Source organism: Ptychodera flava, chromosome 14, assembly GCF_041260155.1.
Source record: "Ptychodera flava strain L36383 chromosome 14, AS_Pfla_20210202, whole genome shotgun sequence".
NCBI lineage: Eukaryota > Metazoa > Hemichordata > Enteropneusta > Ptychoderidae > Ptychodera > Ptychodera flava.
Genome location: NC_091941.1, coordinates 5,363,787 through 5,390,916, shown reverse-complemented (window position 1 = coordinate 5,390,916; position 27,130 = coordinate 5,363,787). Strand labels below are relative to the sequence as shown.

The window sequence follows — 27,130 nt, the reverse complement described above, 5'->3', positions numbered from 1 at the left end:
CCTGCATAGGCTGTGTACATAAAATTACCCTCTGGCCTTTACTCAGCCTGACTTGTTACATTTTCCATGAAACTAATTCTGTCTTTCAAGTGGAATTCCTGTCAAGATAAGCTGGCTAATTCATGGATAATGCATGTTTGTCACTGTGAAATTCATTTAATCTGATCTTTCCTGATAAAGATCTTCCCGGAGAAATTACTCGTTGCAAAACAGTAGCAGACAGTGGAGAGTAGAATCACTGATGTACAAGATGGCTGGACAAATCAGCTTGATTTTAACCAGGAAAATGTGAGACAGAATGGTCAGTAAAGCTTACTTAATTGGACCATTCAAACTGGGTGTATTTCAATGTTGGTCTTTCATTCTATAATACCAATTTTATCATACCAGTATATTGAGAGCACAAATAAACTGATTTGATTGGACGAGACCTGAAAATAACCAAGCTATATTTGCAATATAGCATGGTTGTAACACATGCGAGCTACATGTATCAGCTTGAGAAAAATTCCTTTTTTGACATTTCATGCCAGAATTTCAATATACTGTTATGATCTAATAGCAATAAATCACACCCAGCAATCGGGGTATACTACTCAATTTTGACCAGTTTACTCTATACATGCACTCACTATCGTTTGTGCATATCTCATGAACTGGTTAAAATCTCATGGTATACGGTCACTCTGTGTGGTTTATTTCAAAAATATTTATCTGGAGCAGAATACACAAGAAAACTCATCTTGTCTTTAAAATACTCATTTACTATTTCACTATGAGCTAAAATGTAATATGTTTCAGTTCAATTTTTTATCCACATGGTTGAAATTCAAGGGTTGGTGATAGTAATGGCTGTTACTTGTATCAATTTTGTGTTTTAAATGGGTTTCAGTCAAATTTGAAACATTTGAGTGATATTCATCTGAAGTGATAAGAGAAAAGTCTGGGAAATGTGTATGCTCTAAGTTTCATTTTGTAGTCCATTAAAGTAATGAACGTGACAAAGTGAACTTCATTTATTCAAATGAGAGCCTCACACAGTTCTGACAGCTTCAATAAGCAGGAATCATTGCCAGATAATCTTGTGACTGGAATCAATCGATTCCACTGGTCTATGTGATTTCTGGAAGTGAGTTTAATACAGAACCTGCCTCAGGCAACCACTTTGAGCTGTGAAGTCTCCAGTGCATGAAGTATACATTTTCTATTTCACTCAAAACTATAAAGAAAGGAGAGATCTTCACAGAGCTTGAATTGGACGATACCTATGCCTGTGTTGGACATTTCACTTTCATTGAAACCCTTGACTCGGCACACATCTGACAGCAAAATTTGATTGTGTTCAGCAAACTGTGAGAGATCAATTGTTATATTGATCCAGTGTCAGATGAGGCAGTTTGTACCTACTTGAGACGATTAACCTACGACCAGTCAAAAGTTAAATTTCAATTGAAGCTAGACATAGCATGCACCAAGTACAGAAGGTCATTTTGCAATTCAAGTGATACCACATGGTGATCATGGAATGAAAAGACAAGCTTCTTTATACTAGTAGCAATCAATAAATTTTGCCATACTCAATTTCCTGACACATAGTTGTCAACAATATCACCGACGTTATAATGGATTCAATGGATGAAACTGTAGGATCAAAAAAAAATCGCTTTTTATACAATTAACTCATCAATTTCAATGAGTAATATTTGGTGTTTGAATATACCCTGCAGAAAAACTGAACAACAAGCTTGCAAAGTAGTCTCATCATTCTGTAATTTTCTTCCATGCTGACACTCTGACATTTCGTATTCTCCTTCAAACTATCAATCACAATATCTATAACATTTTTGTAAAAAAAAGCCATTCATGCCAGTAGTCCAAATGTCATTAGTATGCTCGGTATATAAATGACTTAAAGCAGCTCAGAGCAGTTTTACAAGCACGTAGAAATGAGAACATATTCAAGATAACCAGATCTGAAATCGTACGAAAGGTTTTTGTACGCCGTCAGATAACTGAACATAAAGAGGAATGAATGAAAGTGGACGAACAGCTTTTTGAAGTTTATCTGAAACGTGAACCCTGTCATCTTTCAGGATAAATCATTTTCTAATAACACGTTAGAATTTTCAGGTGAAGAATGACTGCTCATAATAAAAGCAATCAAGATGGCAGGCACAATAGGTGACTACAGAAAGAGAGAGAGAAAAATCAGAACAAATCAGCTTTGATGAAAAAACTCCATGGTTACCATTTAACAGCTATACAATTCCAGCATTGCAGGTAATCCACATACAGCCGCCAGGGAAACTTTAACAAACGCTGGCAAAGCTTCCTTTAAGAGGAGAATGTCTTACAAATTATAATGACCTGCCAACTTAATCCAGGATACTGCTCAATGAAAGTTCAACGTTCTGATGTCGTGTATGATCTTTTAGCTTCACCAAGGACAGAATAAGAGGCCACCTGAACACTGATGCAAACGACAAGATGACTTTTTCAGTTTTCCATTAAGCCAGAAATTTTATTTATGTCCTAAATTCAGTTCCATCTCAATGAAAACTTTCCTTGGAAAGAAACACACCAAATGTTATTGGCAAAACCCTTTAATCTTTTATTCCAATGCATCACTCCCATCATTTGTATATATCCGAGTGGTAAGTACTGGATACTGGGGAGAATCTGAAATCATTTTTTCCATATAAATGTCATGTAAGTAGATGAAATATGGCAGGTTGCTATGGCTATTGCTACGCATGTATTTTTCAGTAATTATTTCAATCCCCGTCTCTCTGCAGAGCTCTCATGTCTTTTTGAGTTTGGGATTGAAGTAACTGATCACAGTAATGGCACTCTGTAAGAACACACTACTTGAAGCTTTGTATCAACTTACACATCTTTCATTGCTGTGGGCTATAGATGCCATGGTTATATTTCTTTCATAGACTGTACACAAGGGATGCATATTCTCTACTATTTTGCTGTGATGCGTGACAAAAATTTCTTGTTCACTCTGTATACATTGATCAAATTTTTGCGACATCATTCTATGTACAGCAAATCATACAACTGTCTTTTTCAACACACAGTAATAAATATTACACTATTGCAATTAACTACAAAAAAAAAATAAAATCTTTAAAAAAGTTATTATCATCTCAGGAAAATAGTCCTCTACATCTGTGTGAACACTGGATACTCAAACACACTGATGTACTGTCAGTAAACTGATAATTTATTTCATCATATTTCAGTAAAAGCATAGAAATAATATATCTTGAGGCCACACAGGGTTTATCAATACATCTATTAACTTTAATGATTTATTGCTATACACAGTGCTGTGATATTAAAGTGATATTAACACAGTTGGTGGATTTTCCATTTGCATATAAAAATGATATGGGGTAAATTTTCAAAGCCGACTAAGTGAAAAACAGGGAGAACCCACAAAATGATTAAAAATATTACCAATTATAGGTAAGGCAATACATCATACTTGCTGAAGTAGATTTCAGAATGTAATGACATTTGGGGGATTGTATCCAATTTCAGGAATAATATCATTGCAAAGAACTCCCTGAGAGAACTGTTGTGAAGTGGTTCAGAGTAAAATTCTGTATGGCGAATTCCGTCAATAGCGTTGTGTTACTTTCACAGTGTAGCTAACAAATCCCACAGGAAATTCATACAGTGAGCCAGTAATTGCCACGGTCAATGAATCATGGAATTTAAAAAAGGTGAGTTATCAAGGGAATGAGGAAATGTTTATATTGACTTTCAGCACTGCAGCACAGAATGAAATGATCAATATTGGAAGGATAAAGTAAAGACTGACAGACAAACAGAGAGACGTAACCTGACAAACAGAGAGACGGAACCTGACAAACAGAGAGACGGAACCAGACAAACATGGACAGTCACTGCTTGGTTCTTTGCAATGGCTAATCCCTGTGTACACTTCACTTTCACAGATGCCATTTTCAAGTTCACTTTCATCAATTGTTATGCAGATTGCAGACTCTCCAAATTACGTCAAACTATACTCATAGATTTCCAAGCGATCACTTCTGAATGGTGGTGTGATGTGAATTCTTAATCGATCACGGCATGACTGACTGAAATGCTCAGCAAGAAAGCTTTGAAGCTGAAACGTTGATTTCTATTGCAATTCATTCAGCGTTTTAAATCAAGCCTAAACTTGCGTGACATTATTACACCAAGCAAATATTGAAGTGCTCTGAAGTGCTCTAGATCGTTCATTTCATTCTACCTAGCAACAGTTGTTGAGTGCAATAATCGAAAGAAGTTGCTTTGTGCGTTCATTGATGGTAAAATGGCAACAAGGAGTGAAAAAAAAATTTCTTTGACAATTGCAGGGAAAGTGAAAAGATCAGGTATTACTGTTACTCTTTTCCATAGAAATATTTTGACATAAAGTATTGTACAGGAATTTGGTATTTTATTCCTTTTAAAATTACTTCAAGTAGCAGACGATCAATATCCCTTACATTTCTTGGACAAGAAATCAAGGCAATATCTCCGGGATGGGCACGGCATAGAAATCTGACTGTTCAACGCACTGCCATTAGAGACCTTTGCCGTCATGATCAGCCATGCAGTAAAAACAGGTACTAATTGGTTGTCTTGTGGTGATCCTGCACCATCTCTGATGAGGGTTTTCACTTGTCTAACAACATGAAAGACCATTTGTTATCACCATGCCAACGCGTTTCATCTGGAACGGGTCATGCATATACCACAGCTTTTCACAGCCAGATCAAATACAGTCACCCGATAATGATCTTTGGTAGGTGTAACAATGCAGGGTAAGGAAGGAAATGCATTTATAATGTTTCTGTATCATGTACAAGGGTAAGATACACACACAAGCAAGCTGTCCTGATGGTCTTATGACATGATGAACAAGTGAAATTTATCATTTACACATTATTCGGTGCTATTAATATGTGAAAATTGTTATGTTGAACTTTTCATGCTCAGTTTACCATTTATCATGAGATAATAGCTCACTATGAATATATGATGGACTTACTCTCTTTGCATGTAACCAGAGCACTGGCCTCGTCGTCGCAAGTCGAGAACTCTGTGCCTCAGCATCTGGTGAGTAGCCGTGAAAAGCGGCCATGTGGGAATCTTGCATGCGTCTCAATTCGTACACGTTCAGTGCCGTCAAGCACAGTCCGGCTGTCAACACTGCCATAGTTACAACGAACACTTTACCAGAGTAGATTCCACGTTTCCTATTCAGTCTTCCCATTGCTGTGTTCATCGGTGAATACATCTTTTCCGTCAATGCCCAGCTCTGATTCAGAACACAGTTGAAGTATCAATCTTTCTCTGCTAAGGAAAAAATATGCAGCTGTTTAAAAACTATTCTAAATTTTTAAATTTTCAAAAATTAATGAGCACAAACAGAAACTGTTTTACAATAGATCACTTTCCATAAATTAATATATTTAAAAAAAACAATTTTGAATAAACAGTAAAATTACAATAATTTTTTGTAACTATTGGAAACAGATACAAACATCTCAAAAAAAGGCAAAAACATAAAACAATTTGTTTGTGAAGAGTCTCAAAACAACATCTTACGACTGACTACATGTTACTACCTTCCATGATAGAAGAAGTCTGTTAGGACACGATAGAAACCAAATGAAAGCTTGACATTGGAATCTGCATCCACATCAATTCACAACAAAGAGAAGTTTTCAAATGCATATGGCTCACTGCAGCTAAGCCTGAAAAGAGGCCCTGTGTGATCTAATGAATGGGTCCCCCTAGGTGGGCAGAAAAGATCTTCTCTTGAGAGCTAGACTGTAGTTCCAGACAGCGAGCAAGTTTTACATCTTTAATATGCAAATTGATCAATTTACATTATCATAGTATCTGAGGTGTCAAAAAAATAATGTGTTTCAAACAGACATCACAGAATGATTTATTACACTTATTTGATTTCCTTTGTCAGCTTTGTGATAATATTCAAACAACCGCTTTACAATATCATTCATGATTCTGGCTTTGACTAACACAAGGCTAATGACACCTTGACTTGCTTATAATTCTGAGACAGACAAAGAAACATTTTTGCTTTTACTCATGCTTTCTCAAAGTCAATGCTTGAACAAATATGAATTGACACTGTCAAATAAACCTCACTCTAGCAAAGGCTGTTTGTGAAAGTGGTTGTATGCAAATAAACATAATTATGTTTTGCTTATTTCTGAAATCTAGGTTTGAGGTAAGTTTTGTTATAGTTTCTGTAAAGCACATAGAGATATTTAAATATGTCATGCGCTATATAAACAATAAAGATGATGATTCTGAAAGTTAGGTGTAAGGTAAGTTTTCTTAATTTCTGAAAGCAAGGTTAGAGGTAAATTTTCTCAATTTCAGTACGTTTGAGGTAAATTTTCTCAATTTCTGAAAACTAGCTTTGAGGTAAATTTTCTCAATTTCTGCAAGCTAGGTTTGAGGTAAATTTTCTCAATTTCTGAAAGCTAGATTTGAGGTAAATTTTCTCAATTTCTGAAAGCTAGGTTTGAGGTAAGTTGCTGTTTAATTGACTACTAGAACTCGTTTACAATGTTTTGTGAATCTGACCAAAATCACTGATTTACATGGAACACAAAACCTGATAAAAATAATGAAAAAATACAGCGACTCCTACTCTTTCAAAGCTAAACATGAATTTTAGAAGCTCTTTCTATTAAATACAAATAAGATACAATGTTTTGACGTCTTTTGTCTCTGTAATAATAAAATAGTCAAACGCTCCTTTTCAAAAACACGACATATTACCGGTATCATTCATTCATGATTAATTTGCTGGAAGGCTGTGAGACTGACACGCTGCATCAACACATTGCCGCAATTTTCATTCAAAATTCTTGCCAAGATCAGCAACTTCAATAATGGTTTGAACAAAAGAAATAAATATTTATGAATTAAATGATGTACATTTTTCTCACATTTATTTCTACCAAGCTTCTGCTGTAAAATACAGACTGTATGAAAGCAGGTAACATCAATTAAAATCAATATCTTCCCTTTACTGGATATACACACATATCAATCATGTATTCAGCTATATTGATTTCATCAGCCTTGTTGGTTGATACATTGTTTAGACGGAACAATTTTCAAAACAATGCATTTGTATTTTAATACATGTATTGATAAAGAAACTTCCTGCCTGAAAATTGTTCTGACCTTGGTGTCATAAGCCTTTTGTTCACATTGGCAACCCGACTGAAATTTGGGCCGACGCGAAATAACCCTCCTCTCGGGAACAGATTTGGTCCGTGTCCGCACTTACCGGTACCTGAATTTGGGCCGACGTAAATTTGCCGTCTCTTGTGACCTCTGACCTGTCAAGGTTCAAGATGGCGGATTTGAATACTGGTGCACTGTTTCTACTGTTCATGATTTTCCGGCGGTTTTTACGCACAAGAAGGGCAAATATGACTACCACTCGTCATTTTACGTCTCCTCCGTGCTCCAGTTAGTCCCACGAACCGCCATATTCTACACGCCAATGCGTTACTCAAAATGAACATGTGAGGGCTTCAACTGGGACCAGGGCCGACGTAACGTGTCCACACAGGCGATTTGCGTTGGACCAAATTTTGCGTCGGCCCTGCGTCAGCCCTAAACCCCCCTTCTCAACGGGACTAAACTGTGTTGGCCCAAGGCCAACGCAGCGTGTCCACATTGGTTATTTTACGTCGGCCCGGCCCAGCACCGGTGCTACACCAACGCAAAGTGGTCAATCTGAACAAGATAATAGTTTGCACTACTGTGGACAAATGCATTATAATTTAGCAGTACTGTAGCTTTATCGCAAAGCATTCAGTAGTATAGTGTGAAAACTTAGCCCTTTGAATGCCAAAGTCAATTTTTGTTGAGTTTATAAAAAATATACCCCGTCAATTTTTTTCAGGTTTTTGCCAAAATTTTGATAAAAACTCTAGCCGACGGAATGTGATATCCATTTGGTCCATAATTATCAAAAAATTACAGAAAAACATTAGAAAAATTGGTAACTAGTTGCACTAAAATTTTCATGGGAAATATTATAGCACTTAAGGGTTAATGCTGTTTTAGCACTATTTGCTGAAATATACCAGTTCAAATTATAATCATTTATGTATGGACATATTTATAGGACAATCTCTGTATTATATTATCTGCATAATTACATCAATTATTTACAAACAAATATGTATTATTACTGAACTCACCTTTCAATATAGCATTAAATTTTGTACTGACACAAATTGTAGATTTCAGTCACCTTCATACAGACACCATGTGTGATTAGCATCTGGCAACAATGCACTGGCATTGCAAATTTCACCAACAGATCAAAGTGATAAATGTCTCTGTTAATTTCTCTGTTGAGTCTGTTTCATTCACAGTATCACCATTCCAATTTAAAGCTAAACTAGGGTAGGTGCAAACCTATCGACACAAGTAAGGCATTTTCAGTAGGGAAAACAGTAGGGAAGGGTTTTATACATCAGCAGCTGTTTATAACCATGCCTATGCGGGACAACGACAAAGTTCAGTGACTATTTCTTTTAGAAACAAAGACATAGTGAAAGTGATAAACAAAAATTTACGTCACTGAACATTCAAGGATTTTTCAGGAATATTCTGAATATTTCAGGGTGTAAAAGACTATTTTCTAGGTGTCACTGATTGGTCAATGGGTAAATTGAAATCTTCCATAAAAAATCAAAGATGTGTACATTGCATTTTAGCAGGTTTGGTACCAGGTTGATTTTCCAAGACTTTCAATTTTGCATTTAAAAGTTTTTTCCAGGACTTTTCAGGAAATGTATTGAGTCAAACAATTTTGAAGTACGGGTATGTACAAGGCCTAGCACTGAAACAATAAAAGCTGAACCAGGATGGGATTGCTGTAAAACACATAATTTGAAAATTTGAGGTATCTTTGTAAATTATCTATAAAGCATGGAAAGTGTCACTGGATGAAATGAGATACTGACAAAGCCTTCATGGTCAACCAGATATATTTTACCACCATACATTGAAGCATTTCTGAAAGCCATCATGCATGTCATGACAATATAATTGAACTAATTACACTGCCTAGCAGAATGTCTGCAGAAAATAGCCAGAAAGTGCTTTGACCTTTTCATAACATTCATTCCTACATCAAAATAGTGGTATCATTTATGAAAACTGATACATACAAAACCAATATGGACAAAACACACACTATCCCATCTGAGTCATAGTCGTGGGCCGCCTCAGCTGTCCATAAAGATGATAGGTCATTGATAATTTATTAATTAACCCTTTGACATGATTGATATGCAGAACATCAATAAGAAATTAAATATTTTATTGATGATGTCAGCAACGGTGTACAGAATAAATTGTAATCGAGCAATTTTTCTGAACTAAATTGACTGGTATTTTAAACATTAATTTGAAATGTGTCCAATATGAAAATTTGTATTTGTCTGTTTTGTGAAAATAAGGCAGAAGTACTTGTGGTCACTAAAAATATAACTGTGAAGTGTTGTTCATCGCAAGATCCAGAATCCTAAATTTTACGCTTGTATAATGATCAGACCAAATATGTCTGGATGGGATACCTTGTCAATTGTTCATACGTACTTGATGTTCGGGTTCTCTGCCAGCACACAAAGTTGTTTTGACTGATACAGAAAAAACTTCAATGCTCACTGAATGACCATTTTTCTGCGTTCAAAACTGCAGAACAAGATATGGTCTGATTCATTATATACACTCTTGCCAATAAAACACAATTCAAGGTCACAAACAGGCTTATTCAAAAATTATGGCTTACAAGTTACTGTCTCATTCAACATCTTGATCACAATATACTTGGAAAAATATTTGAGGTAGGGATTTCCAATCAATGATGCTGACAATGTCTGTGTAATCCTTGGGAAACCTTACTCATGCTTGGCAATTACCTGGAAAACCTGCAACTGAATTACGGCAATCCCTTAGGAAAGCTTGAGGCATATTGGAATATTACCCTGGCTAGAAATGGATGAGAAGGCTTTGTTATATTATTAGACTTTGTAGCAAATTTTATGACCACTCATAGATAGTACTGTCACTCAAGTGAGTGTTTGAAATTACAAGAAGGTAAAGGTCATCACTAGAATAACTCTATTTATGACAAAATATTTAGGAAATCGCTTATTTCGACTTTTTAATGATAATATATATATATATATATATATATATATATATATATATATATATATATGTGTATGTATATTTGATATATATATATATGTATGTATGTATGTATATATATATATTTATATATACACACAAACATGTGTGTGCATGTATTTATGTATATTTAAATAAATGAAAACAATTTTCTATAAAAACAAAATGTAACTTATGTGTACATATATGAAAACCATGAAACACATTAACAATGGCAAAAATTTCACCACATGTGAATTGAAAGAAAATGTACAAGAGGGTAAAATCGCAATAAAAATATTGTGAAAAGCAAGTACAATTTTACTAAATTGCACTTGAGTGCAGGGGTTTCATTAAGTTTTGAAGTAGGGGGCTAGAATGGAAAAGTAGGCGGCTTGCAGCTGCCATGACCACAAAGCGGTCGTCGTCGGGGAGGGGCCGGGAGGGGGTTTCCCCCTCTCGGCTGAAGGCCGGAAACTCTGAAAAATGAGCTAAAATTTACTTTTTACAGCTTACAGTCACTTGAATTTCTAGTATTTTCAGGAGAATTGTCAGCAGTGTTCCAGGGCCATTTGTGTTCATATCATAAAAGCCATTTTCCTGGGAGATTTGGCCTAAATATTATAATTTATAATTAAAAATGATAAAATGTGGTAATGTTGACGATAATTTGAACAAAGAAAACAAGTCTTTAGAGTCTCGATGCTTTTAGGAGGTAAGCTATGATAATTCACTATTATTAATGATATAAATTTGATATGTAGATGATATTATACAGTGTTACATCTAGACAGGGGGGTAGGGGATTCCCCCTCTGTTGAAATGTTGGCACCCAAATTAATTTGTCAAGGGGACCACTCCCGCCTTCCATGAAATGGTGCCAGTCATACCTTAGAGGTACAAGTAGAACACATGAATTAGTGAAATGCCCCCGAAATGTTCTGGTAAAGGGGGAAAATCCCCCTTGTTGATGCCATCCTGGATGAAACATTCATAATGATATGCTTAAAATTAAGAACCCTGATGTTTGGTATGGAAATCTGTAGATGAAGAACTTTGATACCACTGGAGAGGTAAAAAGGATAATTTATATAACGAATAATGATAAAAAATGACAATCATTACCATATTTCGCAAATAGATTCAAAGATCCTCAAAGTTATTTGACTATATGGGTATGCAAGGTTTACTATAAGAACCTTGATGTAAGATATGAAAATTTGTACGTTCAGAAGCGTACATTTGGATTTAACCTGACGATCGCTTTTGAAGTGAATTTAGAGGTCTGATCGTATTGTAACCACTCTGGACGACGTTCTTATTGGTGTCGATAGACCGAAGAGCAGTACATATCATACGTCCAGCTGGTTAAACTCCTTCACAAATACGCCAAACGCAGTGCAACGCATATCGGCTTACTAAAATTCCAACTGTAATCGGAAAGTTTTTCGAGTGAAAAAATCAGGTCATTCCCTTCGAAAACAGTTTAAATCCACAGAATTATCCTTCTCTTATTTCTTGGTCCACTTCAAAACCGAGGATCGTACAGCGAAGCTTGACCTCGCGATCGCTTCCGTCTTCATTTGTTCATCGACTATTTTGAGTTGAGCTAACGACGGCCGACAGATGTAGTATGCACGTTTTCATTAGCGTATATAAAGATCACCAAATAGGAATCAGTAATACAGGTAGCCAATAGAATCGTCAATTGCAATTCCGATTTTTATTGAGGCAGTATACGCAAGACCGTGCTGCATCGTAGTACAAGGCGATCGTAGTAGTCGCTCGTCTTCTAAATTTTGTTTCAAAAGTTTGATTATACAGCTTGTGAAACTTGTCCGTATCATTTCAGAAGGTAAACACTATTTCAGCGATGAAAGAGTTCAATTTTCCAAAAAAAGTAGCCGGCGAAATCGTTAGAGTAACCGATCAATTTCGCCGGCTGCCGGCTCTTAATGAAACCCCTGGAGTGAATTTGCCTGAAATGAATTTTCACATGCTACAAATATAAAGATCTTTAGAATTTTTCCCATTGGCAATTGTTCCACTCTACATATTTTTTGGGAAATTGCTTCTGCATACTAATCTGTTGATACAATAGATCCAATACACTGTGTGTACAACTACAATGAGGGAGTTCAAACTATCACCAGGAAGATCAACTTTACATCAAAAGCACCGAACTGATGTTTTGCTGTTTGATTTTCATGTAATATTCGTTACAATAGAAGTTGAGAGATTTCCTTTTGCGTTTTTTAATGTTAACAAAGTTAACTGTTTTGTGATCTTCCAGTAAAACGCCTCCGGAAAGTCAGGAAGTCATGTTTTTCACAAACATCTGACGGAATACATGAGAAATGCTATATACTCAATGCAGTGATGAAATTTCACACAGAAAGGATTACAAGTAAAGGATTCTAAAGTATTAGCACTGACATAAAAGTTTAGTTTTCCAGGAAGCTGCCTGGTACATTTGTGTTACCCAGATAAGAGCTTACTGATGTCAGACAAAAAAAGCTCCCATAGTGTCTTGATTACTCATGATAAGCAGATTAACGTACACTCTGATTAAAAATAACCAGCAAGAGAAAAATGGCAAACTCTTTTAGAATAATGGAAATACTGAAAATTTAAAAGTATCTCACTAGTAAATGACTAACATCATTATCATGACGTAGAGTCACATAATTCATTTAGATATTATTCTGTTTCAAGACAAATGATTCAGATCAAGAGCAATAGCTCACAAGACAAACTAAAGTTACAGCCAAGGTAAAATATACATGTTGTCTTTGGATAAATCCTTCACTTTCTTAAGAAAGCCAATGCACCAAGTAATATTTTCAGAAAAGAATTTCCACCAGAATTTTTATTGAATGTCAACTGCAGATAAATACCATAGGACTGAAACAAATACGGCATTTTAACTACCTGTAACAAGATTATATATTGTACCTGATTGAGCAAGGGCTGAATTCAAGAAATACTTGCAGCTGCACTCAAGAAATATTTTTTGCAAAGGTTGAGGGACACAGAGTAATTGGTAGTATATTAATTTCTTGCCTTGTTTTGAGATCCATAGCCCCACCACTTCCTTGGCTGTGTGCTATTGGGCAGCCAAGGGAGTGGCCCGGCAAGACTACTTGTCTCAAGCAAATCCTTGCCTACCTGCAGATTTGTTTGATTGTGTAGAATTCACTGATGTACCTACAGAGATGGCTAACTTATCAGGAATGAATTTTCAAAAAGTTAACCCTAGAAATCAGAAGTGGTACAACTTTGAGTTCAAAGGAAATTGTACCTACAGACAAAACAAATCCACGTTTATTCATACACTTCGCAATTGTCTTGTTTGAATGACTTAGCATGATACTGTCAAACACATCCATGATTGATCTTGATCTGAACCTCTGTGGTGCATTCGTTTAAATTCCCCGCTTCTTTCCAGACATCAGAAATTAATAAATGATTATGATTTTGCTGTAAATCCCCTTCAGGCGTTCCTAATGAAAACTTATTTGGAAGATTGATATTTGCTCTGGGTTACACCCGGAAGTCTTTGATTACAGAACAAGTTCGGTAGCACTTTCAAGTTTCATTGTCAAAACACCGTTCCTTTCCTTTCGTTACTTTCAGTGACAATCAATTTGATCAGTGGATTATACTATAATTCATGCAACATAATTTCAAAAGTCCTTCGCCTCTTTTTGTCATATTTTATTGATTCTTCAGAATAAACTTTTGCTAACATGTTGACCTAAATCAGAACGCGAAACTCTGACCCAAGATAAATAGTTACGTCAGCAGGTGGTACGGTGAAGTGACACTCTCACTAGTACTGTACTCGAGTGGCATGATCACTTTTGCAGACCTCACTCGTGATGGGAGTGACATTCCGAAGTCGGCAAAGCCTGCAAGTGCGAGGCACTGGGTGGTAATCTGGAAAATAAAGCTAATATTCTGTATCTTCAATGGAAGCAAATATTATTTGAAATTTCCCTGCTTAAGATTTCGATATCTGAAACTGGTGGCATATTTTCAATCATTGCGGCCCGAACGGCATGCGGCAGGACATTGAACGACCGCTATCACGACTTGGAGAATGGAGTCTCTGCGAAGCGGGACGAAGCTCCGCAAAATAAAAGTATCTGACGAAACTTACCCTTCTCAACCCGAACAGCCCAACCCTGTTGTGGACACTGATGTTGCTTGCATCTCCATCGTAGATTAGTTACATACCAGAGAGCCAGTCATGCCAGGAGATCTGTCCCCGGGTTCTATCCTCGAGTTTGTCTTCAGTGCAGTGGCGTACATGCAAAGCGAATGTGGTGTTTTGTAGTTTCGTGCAGGGTCAGCACAGTGCCCTCTACGCATTATTACAACTGGGTCGTTCTTTCGTTTTATTGTTGTCATGTGGTGCTGAGTGGAATGGAACAAAAGCCATGCCGCATTGCTAGTTTGTTTCTTCTATTTGTCTGTGCATGTACACAGGGTTAGAGCTATCCTTCTATTTGTCTGTGCATGTACACAGGGTTAGAGCTATCTCTGTCACTGCTCAGGTATGCAGTGATAGTGACACTGCAGTAGCAGGGCAGTACCTGATAGTGACATTGCCCGTAGGGAGTAGCTGTATTAACTTTGATAGTTTTGGCAATATTTTTTTCAGTTTATACAACTGGGTTTGCATGCTGTACTCCCCACAGCATGTTGAACTGTTCAGTATTGAACTTGCTATCACATCCTGTGTATGTGTACCATGCATTTGTATCACTGACAACTGACTGTCAGTCTGGACTCTCATTAAATTATCACCTAATACATATTTATATGTACAGGCTTTGTCGACAAACTGAATATTGTGTGTTTGAGCATGCTGTAGTGAGACAGCAAGAAACTGTAGTTGATATATTGCATAGAAATATTGCAAAAATTACCAACAGTTGCAGCTTCTGCCCTTTTACTGGGCTCAAGTTTGGTTTTCACACAAATCACACGTTAAGATTTTTTCGAGACAAAAGTAATGAAATGTGGCAAAATGGTTCTACATTTTTAAATTAGCACTAGCATTACAACAATTGGATGACTTAAAAATGGTATTCATTTTTTATTGAATTACCGACAAAAACTTGGAACTTGAAAATGTAAAACATAAAAGGGAACCAAAAAAATTTCAAGTCCCCCTTATAGGTGGAACAAAATTTTAAAGTCCCACCTCTACTACCCCCAAAAATTTTCGAATCCCCCCTGAATTCCTCCAGCCCCCTAACCACTTTTTGTGAACGGCAGCCTAAATGAAAGAGTTTTTTTACACTTTATTTTCTGGAGATACGCTGTCTCTCAAGAAATATACAACATGCGCATTCGCAGAATTATTCTCCGAGCTGCGGATCATACTTGTCGGACGCTACGAGGCATCGGACACATAAACGAAAGGTTTACGAGTACGCGAAAAGACATGGCGCGATGAAAATATAAACGAGTGATTTTCACACATTTGCCCTTGAGTGCGCTAATGTCAAGATAAACGAAAGGTTTTCGAACATTTGTCTTTGAGTGCGCTAAAAGACGAAACTCAAGATGGCGGATACCACGAAGTCGAAAAGACGAACACATGGCAGTAGAAACAAGAAAAAGGGTTGGAAGAAAAGTGATGTAAAAGATGTTGAGGAACATTTAGAAGATCAGAGGTTACAACTAAGAACAGGGTAAGCTGACGATAAGCTATGAAGGGTTTAACATGAGGAAACTTGCGTTGGACATTGCTCGACGTCGATGATTACCACGAGCACGAGATTAAACACACAACTGTGTCGCTTGAATATGAACTTCCATGGTCGTTTGGTCCCACCAAATACGTTATTGCAGATATTGTGCGCGATACTGTAGCCACAACAATTGTGGCCCTAACCTTGGCAGGCCGATTTGTTTGATCATAAATCAAAGGGCTGCAATTATTCCAGCCACCTATTGGTTAAACTGAATGTCTGTGATGTATTTTAGCCCTGCGTACAGGTCTGTGTGTTCCCGGCGTTACACGGCCTCCGCCACATAACGTGTAACGCCGGCAACACACAAACCTGTACGCAGGGCTATGATGTATCTGTGATATATTCCTGTGAAATCATTAGCGGCTAATAGCGCAACATTTTAAATTCTCATTTTAAAGTTGGTCAATTCTGTATTGCGCACACTTAACAAAATCATTGAATTTTCACCTGTCTCTATCTAGAGATGTCAGCCAGTTGCCTGCATTGGCTATCTCGGCCAGGATATGATTGCATTCACTTTCTTGTGAAAAACAAAATACTTTATCAGCATGTATTTAAACATACCAGTTCGATATTTTGTATCATTTTGTGGTTAGGTAACAGTCCACCCTGGAAATATGTAGATCGGCCTCAGTCATCTTGTACTGTAGTTCAACAGAACTGTATGTAGATAAACTTCCAAGAAGGTGGCAAACGTTGTGCCAATGCATGGCATTGATGTCACTTTCACTTAATAACTTTGGTAGGAACTAAAAAATTAAATAGTATATTATATATTCTGATTGGTAGGATACTGGCAGAGCCTGTCAACTGGCCGACTTCTCTTGTATTCATACGTATTACAGTAAACTGCAGCCATGCTTTTCACAATTAAATCTTCATGCTTCAAAGATTGCTGGACACCTACTACCTGTTTTAGGTATTAATAACAAAGTGTCAGTCTCCTGAACATTGCATCAGGTAGCAAAGCTTCCACACAGCACAGAAGTTGAACATTTCAAACATTCCATGTTCCTAAATGAAAACTCAAGTTTGAAAATAGATCCTGTATTGCTATCTATAATAATGATAGCCCTAAAGGATTGGCTGCAGGTGATTTTGCCACATAGACATGACCAAACTTACTAGCTGACATGGCCAAAAGCGCTGAAACTACAACAGCTTGGTTTAAAACACAATGACTTAAGTTCAGAGTTTCCTTCAAACTCTATTTTTGAATTTCAGAAATAAATTGATGTGATAATACAACTGACAGTATAATTTGTGTGTTAGCTATAATTGTATGGCTTCTTCTGATAACTGTAGCACGATCTTATTTGCTAATTCCTTTTCAAGACGGCTTCCAAGAAGGCTTTTGCTGGAAGGTTTCTGAAATTGTCATATTTGAGAAGATTTTCTTTGCCGTTTCATAAAAAGCCAGCATATAACCATGATGTGTCTTATTACCTACAGTGGTCTTGTAGCCGAGAAGACAGATGAACAACTTTTCTTTGTTGAAAAGACATCAAAAGATCAAAAGGAAGGTAAAGTAACACAGCTTTAGTTTTTCATTGAGTAGAAGGGTATTTCACAAGTAATGTACACCATCAGAAAGTTAAATAATTTCTAGTGAAAGTCATCAGCAATGCAGAGCATTGAAGATGCATAGTATACTTCTCACTAAATGTTTCACTACAGAAGTTTTGTACATTGAGCCATTGTTTTCTATGGAAAAGTTTGAGACCCATAGTAAAATATGGGAAAAGAGCTTAAAATATTTCACTGTTCAAATAATCTAGTATACATATTTTATGTTACAGAACATCCTAGTACAAATGCCTGTGAGTTTTAATGTTACTGATATAAGGAGTGATACCATCAATAGCCGTGATAACTTGCTTGGTTGTTTGAACTGTATAATTTTCTTATGTACTTAATATCAAAGATGGCACAAAATCATATCAGTTACAAACAAAAGGTGATTAGTGCATTCTGTTTTATCTTCCTCATATTCAGCATCATGTAATTATTTTACAGATGAACTAGAGAGAAGCAAAAAGAAAGAATCAAAGCCCCTGCATTGTTACCGACATCTGCAACCAAATCCAAAAATCAAACCTGCACCAAAGTAAGTAGTTTCTATGTTATGTAGAATTACCCCTACGTGTACTCAACCATGCTATCAACAAGTTTTGGTCTAGTCAACTCACTGTCAGTGGTTTGGTCCAGTAACTGGCTTTCAGTGATTCAGTTAGACTTGCTGAAACTCTTTGTAAATAGATCCTTAACATCATGTGCAATCTATTGATTTGAGTTGCCAGATATATGAAAGAGACAATTAAGACCAAAGAATCAAAACAACCAACGGAATTACCAGTCCGGGTTATGTCCATATACAGGATAGTTGGGAAAAGCCAATGGCGTACCATATATGTAATGAGGTTAAGGCAAGAACCAATCACATACCGTATATGTAATGACGGTTAAAGGTTAAGTGGGTTCACTTTGAAATGTTATGCTGAGATCGCTGACCTGACAGATCCACCGTGACCGATCGAGTGAGAATGTTGGCTACCCGGAGGTCTCGAGTCAATTTGCGACATTTTACCGTGTTAAAAATTGTAAGGATTTTTTCAGGAATAGTTTTCTGAGTTTCTTTACCCTAGACCGTGTTCGACAAAGAGTTATTGGACGTTTTTCGTACTCTTTACCAGCTTCTGGTTAACTTCTCGGCGATTGATTCTGCGCATGTTTTTCTTAGCGAAGGGTCAATCATACCTGGAAATGCATGGCGATCGAAGAAATCGTGCTCCATTGTGCTCCGATCATTGACAAGAACAGTTGACCCAGTGTCAGTCGCCATCTCGACCGTACTGGACATTGTGCATAACGTCTACATCTAAAAACTACCTAGTGCTAAAAATAAAAGGTGAAATCTAGCCAAAAAGTTCCGAACTCATTACAATCTGCGAGCCAAGGATTGCATGGTTAGTTATTCATGTTGTTGGCGGCGGCAGGTTCGCTGATTGGTCAATCGTAATATCCCCTCTATGGACATAACCCGGACTGATTACTGTAAGTTGAGAAGTAACTAACATGTGCCACCTCTTATAATGTAATAATTCCTGTGATTTATTATCTGTTTGACCCATCAGAAACAAATATCAGTGAAAGTCAAGCAAAACTGCAAAAGATCAGATGAAATTAATTTTGCTTTCATTTTTGCTCATGTATATAATATGTTTACATATTTCTGGTGAAATAAATTCACTTCAAATCCACATTTCAACTTGTAATGTCTAATTAGATTAGACTTTGCTTTTTCATGGAAATGTATAATCAGTAAGTTTTTCAGTGGCGATGTTCAAGGTGAGAATTTTCTGTAGATATATTGATTATGATGTATTTTAAATCATCAACATTTTTAACTCAGACCGACAGCAAAGAAACAAAAGAAAAGCAAGAGAGTTCTAGAAATTGAAGAAAAGGAGAAACAAGGCATTTACACCAAATCCAAGAAAAGGAAACTAGATGATGCCAACGCTTACAGGAAAAAGAAACAGGAAAAATTGAAGTCACTCCAATTGGAAGAGACGAATTTATATGATCTGTGGGGAGATAATGGTAAGATTAAATTATTTACTGCCAGAAGTTGACTGAAAGATTCAGTTGTGTGAGGGCGCCCTGGAGCATCAGAGGTCAGAGGTCAAAGAGCACCTGGGAGCACCTGCACCCTGCTGAATCTTTCAGGCTAAGGTACAGGAATGTTTTGAGAAAATTCAGTGTGCTGAATGACTGACCAAGTACAGCCACATGACCTCTTTATCTAAAGCAAACAAGGTAGACATTTACACTTTTTACACCAAATTTGCTTTCAGAAAATAAGTTATGTACTGTATTGTTTTATATATACATTATTGCCTGAATACATGGGTTTATGTGCCCGAGAGCAGGTGACAATTTGCCCGATGCCAGAAGGGCAAATTGTCTCCTGCTGCCAAGGGTACGTAAACCCATGTATTCAGGAAATAATATTTTTATTACATGCCTCTTCACAGTTTACACTATATGATATTTAGTTACATGCAGGGCATTCTCAAACAATTTCACCATATATTAACCAGCACCAAACAAATTTTAATGAAAGTAAAAATAGCAGTGCGCACATGAATATTTTACATCTAGCATTAAGCGTCTACTTTGACGTAGAAAACTTCGAAAGGCTTCACTGGACCGTTTAACTATGGAAACCGGTCAGAATATCGTTCACACAGCATGCTAACTTCTCGGATGTTCCTAAAAGTATTCAAGTCAATGCACTGATTTGCACTCACATCGAGGCATGTAATAGCATTTTTTCACGGTCCCTCCACAAAACGGTCAAGAAACGCCACCAGTTTCTTTTGTTATAGTCCGGGTTTCGATTGGGCTTTCTGTTGATTTTACTGATGGGGATAATCCCGGATTATCACGCGTGCGGCGGGAGGTGTTAACAGTTACATGCATAAAATTATCGTAAGCAGAAACTTAATTCTCCCAGAATGCATTCTGATTATTGTCTGCGCATGCGTCTAAAGGCCAAAGTTTGTTTACATCTGCCTGCCGTGGAGTCACGCAGCGTGAATTATGTACAAGTTCGGAGACGATTTCGTCAATTTTGACGACTCCCATGTTGATTGAGACTTCATTTTGGAAGATAAAAATCCTGCGTCGACACGTACTGCTGCGAAACCCAAGCCTTGCGTGGTCTTCCAATGTGCACAGTGTAGCAACCGATACAATCAGTTTGTATATAAATACCCATCGATGGGCTGACCACGGTCTCTCGAGGGTAACATACGAAAACCCATACACGACATGATTTGTATCTCACTTGATCCTCAATCAGGAAAATCCATGGCAGAGAGTTTGGCACCCAGGCTTGGGGAGGTCATGTCACCAAAATGTCGCGACACTTGTAGGGTTTCTAGATTCTCTAAATTTGGCGGTCTGAGAATTCGAAAGGTCGACAAATCAAAACATTGGGTTCGGCAGTAACTTGTGTCTTCAAGAAAGAACAGATTCCGTCATGAACCTGATTGCCTACTTTTGAGAAGACTGAACGATCGGTAGGGACGCACTTGACATCTCTGAACGATCGATAAAGGAGAAAAAAAGGGGGAAAAAACGTTGCACTATTACCATAACGCCAACTCTCAATGGGTCGACGCACGGTCGACGGGAGCACCTTGCAAAAACAAGGTCATCGTAAGAGTTCCTTGATTTCGTGCATTGAATTTTGTTGAAAACGATTAAAAATTTCAAATCGAACTCTCAAAGTTTAGATGTGAGAAATTATCATGTTAAATCGATATCAAAAGGGAGTTAAGGAAGACATTTTAGGATTTTCCCATGTAATGCAGATACGACTCGTCGATCCCAAGCGACGCCATTTTGTTTTTTGTTGAAAATATTAACGCGGCAAAAAAGACTAGTTTTCTTGTCGAATTAGGTTTCAAAATAACAACACAACACGATTCCCTATTTTTTCGAAGTCTTTGCCTTGTTAGGAGGTGCATGACTTACTTTTTTGATGAAAGGTGAAAACACAAACGGGGGAGTAAAATTCACAGTGTTTCCGAAATGCATGGCGTCGGTCAAGATCACCATATGGCTGAACTCAGAAAGATGAAAATAAAGTAGCTTGATTGACTGAAAATCGTAGGATACCGGAGCGGGACCGTGTCACAAGATGCCACTGAAACAAGACGCTAACTTGCCTATGACGTCATTCGCTTCCTGCGTCCACCGCAACGCGGACTGTTGCAACTGTGTAGGTGATTAGCACCTTTGAACAAAAGCGTTTCTTGACCGTTTTGTGGAGGGACCGTGATTTTTTAATGACCTCAATAGATATAAATTGTAATAGCCATGTGTTTTAATCTCTCCTTTCCTCCAAGATATCTTGGCTGCTAAGGAAGTCAATGAAAAAACCAAAGCTGAAGCCAATGAACACTTCTTGAAGGTGACGAAGAAAGTGAGAAAGAAGGTAATTGGATGAGTACTGAAATTTGTATTGCTGCAGTTAAAAATACAGTGATTCAGAAATTCGTAAAACTCTGCATCGCATCATTTCAGTTTTCTATGTGTCATTTTACAAAATTAACACTCATGTTTAATACTGTGCATTAATTTTACAGCTGATTGCTATCATTCATGTCTGTGATAAAAACCTGCATTATCTTGATCTTACCATTCTAATGTCCTTTCGATGGTGACGTTGTTCAGGAGTTTTATTAACACAACTCAGAGAATGATAATGATATTGATGTCTGATAACCATGCTCTTTTCCAAATCAATAGGCACACAATTCATACACCAAGAAGCCGTCGGCAAGACCGGCAGTAGAAGTTATTGCACCTGGTGGCTCATACAATCCATCTTATGACGACCATCAGGCAAGTGTCAATTTGAAATATACAGTTCCTCAGAGATGTGCTCTTTAAAAAGTGATGCCCCAGAACTACTACTTGTACTGGTATATCCAAAAGTTACGATGTAACTAGTACTAATCTTCAAATTCTATGCTGTTTTGGTCTAAATTAAATACATTTACAGGAAATAATTGGAACCTAGTCTTTTGCAAATATTGCTGGTTTTGTAGACTCAGCAGTTTTGTGAGAGTTACATCCCTATTGCAACTATACAAGTGCAGAATCATTATTTTAGAAGTCAAAAGGCAAGGATATTCCAGACTATGAAATGTTATTTATATACTACTTATGTTTTCTTAGTTTTATCCACCAGCAAGGTTCATTGGTCGTTATTCTGTATATGTCCCATATAACCAGCTGTGATTGATGTGGCTATATGAAGAATCCTAAAAAAACATACATAAAGGTGATTTTCTCGGACTTGTCTTGCAAAGACAAACATTAATATGGTGATATTGACCGACTTAGCCTGGTAGTGATACTGTGTGTCATAGCGACATATGTCATACTAATCTTTTATGTAGTTTTGATTTTTATGCTGATATCCAATTACCTGAAAATGGTTTGTGATGTGTTTAATTTCAACAATACAACACAAGATTTGCTCGTGTAAACATTGACTGATAAATTCATTTTTGCAGTCCCTCCTTCAAGAAGCACACAAACAAGAAATGAGAAGGTTGAATACAGAAAGGGATCTGAATCGACAGACAAGTACTCGCTATGTATCAAGGGCAGCCGTGGAGGTAACTAAGATTATGCTCTATTCAGTGCAATTGAAAATTGACCTGGAAATTTGAACCATGAATTCTGTATTGTCTCTGTTTCAGGTGTATTATATAGTTTCCTGATGATCATGTAATCAAGAATTTTTGCGATTCTGTAAAATTTTAAAAACAATCAAACTTTTGTCAAAATAGAACAGGTAGTCATTGTCTGTAGATAGAGAGAGCTCAAAAAATTGCATTGTATATTTTTGTACGCAGTCAAGTCGTATTAATTGTTTTGTCACTTGGACCTTCCTTGGCAAATAGGATTCCTATTTAGAAGAAATGTCGGCAGGCCTCTTTGATGATGATGAAACTGATGATGAAGATGATGATGATCATGAGAGCAGTGATAGTGACAACCAAGCAGGAGATGAAGCAAGGCCTCCAAATCCACCAGTCAGGGCTGATGAGAGAAAAACACAAAAACAAAGACGGAAAGAAAAAGCTAGGAAAGAAGAAGTAAGAACCAGTCAGGATGTCTTAGATCAGAAAAATAAGTCATTTACAGGGACAAACAATCTTTGTTTTTGTACATGTAATTTTGTTGAATATTACTGAAATGCTGAGTTACTAAACTTTGCTGGAATTTGAATGAAAATAGTATTGCATCAACCTACCCTATGTCTGTATAAGGGGATGTAGCTGAATTTGAAAATCCAAGTCCTATGGATTTTCTTATACACAACTGAAATTATTTCTACACAGTACTAATCTTTAGGTTTTAAGGCAGGGCTCTATCAAGTGATATTGAAGGATGTTTCACTGGGCAGAATAATGTATGTACCTTCTCATATCAAACAGAATCAAATGGAACGTAACTGAATTAAGGTAGAACGCACCTCGGGGACAGATATTCGGACTCTCAAACTTTTACAATTCTCTTCTGATATACCACATGTGGGGGTTCATTTAAAAGCTCTTGGTGAAAGAAAACTTTTCACTGGCTTAGTTTTTCGAAATTCAAAAATTTTTATTTTTCTTCATAGAGTTAACACAGGGATGGCGGCCATTTTGAATTTCTAATGCTAGTATCTGTAAATCTTGGGTAATTTGTTTCTCTAGTATCAACATTTGCACGTTGACCCCCTATTTTTATTCTTGATTTTGAAAGAGAATGATTAAAAGATTCCTTGAGGAAAGTTAGAGCAAAAGTTTAAGTCTTTTACTTTCGAGGTGCATACTACCTTAAGGCAAAAAGGTAGCACATGTATATATCTTATGATTTTACTCTTTTAAACAATATCTTGTGAAGTCAGTACCTGATTTGTAGGAAAATATTTTAATTAGTGTTTGGCAAATGTAAACATTAAGGAATTCACCAATTTCAAAGAAAAGACGCAGATTAACTTTGAACATTTCTCTGAAGGAGAAACAGCGTGTTATTAAAAAAGAAGAGAACAGGAAACTGAACGATGTGTACAGGTTACGAAGTCTGAAAGCAGAAATAAATGAAAAAGAAAAAGAAATTGAAGAAAGGAAACAGAAAAGATGGGAGAAGAGAAACGACCCTACCAGAATCAAGAAAATTGGACGCCAGAAGTATCCTTCTATATCAGTTTCAGTGTTCAGCTGACAGCAGTATGGCAATTCCTTACAAGAAGTAGAAATGTTGGAGTTTATAATCATGCACTTCAATGTTATTAATCTGTTCACCCCTAATTCCCTGTAAACAGGTCCACAATCACCATTGATAACAATAGGTTTGGGCCAAACCATGCGGATGAAAGGGTATAAATTTGCTGATGCTTGTGTAGCATGCCAGTCACAATTGCTCATACACACTGACCACTACGAGTTCAGACCATGAAGGACCAAAATAGACATGGTTTCAGATTCTCAATGCTGCTCAACATTTTCAACGAACACATTATTCTATCACACACGTACAAACTCGATAAAAGTGAACATTTTGCAAATAAATCACTAGATGGTAAGGTTACTTATCAAAAAACGTTATGTTAAGTTGGTTCATTTTGTACTCCTGCCACCATAAGTGATAAAACAAGAGTATTGTTTTACTTTCACCGTAATGGGAGGGTAGAGTCCCATGGGAGGGTAGAGTCCCATGGGAGTAAGATCTCGCAGCTGAAAGTCAATCACCCAAGTAGATTTTACATCTTTTCCCACACAACAATGGAAGATTGTCACCAAGTAGTTTAAGAGACACCATTGAATTATGATTTCAACTAAGGTATATGTTACTGATACTTAACCCACATTTCCAGATATCAAGATCCATTTCTTGAAATTAAGTTAAGTGAAGAACTTGTACCCAACCTTAGACTGCTAAAAGTAAGTATCAAGTATCTTTATCCAGATTTTCTACACGGTATATACAGACTGGTCCATGGATTCCCATTTTTTCAACTTCTTCTCTAAGTCATTCATTCATTTTGGGACCAAACACTAATTATTTGCCAGTAAATGGCACAGCCATCGACTCTCTCTGAAGAGGAGTCTGAGTTTTGTTTTTCAAGGTTGGTTTGCTTTATCACAATTGTGATAATGGTCTGTTTATTTTTGGCAGCACTCTGAGTCAGGATGAGAGCAAAGTTCTTGATTAATTGGCACTTTTGTCCGTCCCCGGGCCTACATGCAATTTATAGTAGATCTGTGTTTGTTCCAAAAATGTCCAAATCACTACATCTGTAAAGTATAAATTTGGTAAAGGCAGAAGTATTATACCACACAGTCCATTGACATTGACATTGATGAGTGTATATACTTTCATGATATACTGCTTATTCACAACACATCTTTTATTTTGATACCAGCCTGAAGGCAACCTCATAGATGACAGATTTAAAAGTTTACAAAGAAGAAACATAATAGTAGCCTCAGTCCCAATGAAGTAAGTTCAACATTCCATTTTTTGCTGTGTTGTGTTTTAACAGAAAACATGTTTTGCATCAGTTTTTTAAATATTTTTCATAAATGCTAGGAAAGCGTTACTTGTGATCTAGGCATGTCTGTCAGTGTCTGATTCAAGTGCAGAAATGGTTCCAGTCCATGGTAATGATTGTGACATCATGAGTAAAGGCACTGATTCATTTACAGGCTATTTCAAATCCCTGAATCTCCCATTACTTGTTTCTTCAAACAGGACAAAACGCAAGTACAAAATTAAAATGGTAGAGAAGAGAAGTCACAGGGAGTTCAAGTAATCGGTGAGTTTAAAATACATTATTTCAACTCATCATGTTCAACATGTGTCTGACCACATCATTGAATGAAGCAAAAGTTGTACCAATATTTTATGGTAAAAGTGACTTAGTGTCCACTTTGCATATGCATGAACTGATTAACTGAGTTGGAATATTAAAGTAGAGACTTACAAACTTGATGCAGTCTGCTTATTATATTTCGTATTCTATTTTGTGGGTTGTTTCTCCATCTGACAAATCTTCAATTGCTAGTATCAATGAATTGCCAAAGTGGTGATTATATTCTCTGTTTCTACATTGCAGATCAACTATTGGCTAGGATCAGGTGCAACTCTGATGGCATTGACTCCGCAACGTCCGACATCTGCCCTATTACCAGCTTAATATGAAGACTTACTGGACTCACTGATTTCAATGACTACTTGTTTGTTCGGAATTCATGCCGTCATTATCTGTCATTAATATTGACTCTATATCATGTTTTACAAGCAAGCTTTCACTTGAAATAGACAGGCATCTGTGATGAAATTAGTGTCAATAGCTTGCAAGAAATGTCGCAAGCCAGTGCAATTTGAAAAACAGAGTGAAGTGGTTTCTCTGAAAACCACAGTGTATTCGATACACAGAAGCTATATAGGACTTGATGAAAACAATGTCATTTTATGAGAATAATAAAAATAACATAATTGTTATTTAAAATTACTGACTCTCATCTAATTTGATTTGGAAA

General features: G+C 36.8%; 2 protein-coding genes across 4 annotated transcripts in view; one reads left to right on the top strand and one right to left on the bottom strand.

Annotated features, from left to right (window-relative positions):
- The window catches only part of LOC139149058 (probable tubulin polyglutamylase ttll-15), a 30,224-nt gene extending 15,644 nt beyond the window's left edge, over positions 1-14,580 (bottom strand). The window contains exons 1-2 of one of the 3 annotated variants that reach the window (XM_070720581.1): positions 14,408-14,580; positions 5,054-5,358 (exon numbers count right to left, since the gene is read on the bottom strand). In XM_070720581.1, the coding sequence (XP_070576682.1) occupies positions 5,054-5,302 (249 nt within the window). In that variant the 5' untranslated portion in view covers positions 5,303-5,358; positions 14,408-14,580. Of the gene's footprint in view, positions 1-5,053; positions 5,362-5,633; positions 5,771-14,407 lie in introns of those variants that run through there. The other 2 variants (XM_070720580.1, XM_070720579.1) reach the window with 2 other exon arrangements.
- A 1,206-nt stretch (positions 14,581-15,786) lies between these two features.
- LOC139149057 (ribosome biogenesis protein NOP53-like) lies at positions 15,787-27,099 on the top strand. Its single transcript, XM_070720578.1, has 13 exons — positions 15,787-15,950; positions 17,466-17,536; positions 18,030-18,120; positions 19,426-19,616; positions 21,932-22,020; positions 22,335-22,430; positions 23,108-23,212; positions 23,501-23,695; positions 24,603-24,775; positions 25,462-25,528; positions 26,011-26,087; positions 26,340-26,403; positions 26,704-27,099. Exons 1-12 carry the CDS (start codon positions 15,823-15,825, stop codon positions 26,398-26,400), a joined length of 1,344 nt encoding a protein of 447 aa, XP_070576679.1. The 5' UTR covers positions 15,787-15,822; the 3' UTR covers positions 26,401-26,403; positions 26,704-27,099.
- Positions 27,100-27,130: the final 31 nt, after the last annotated feature.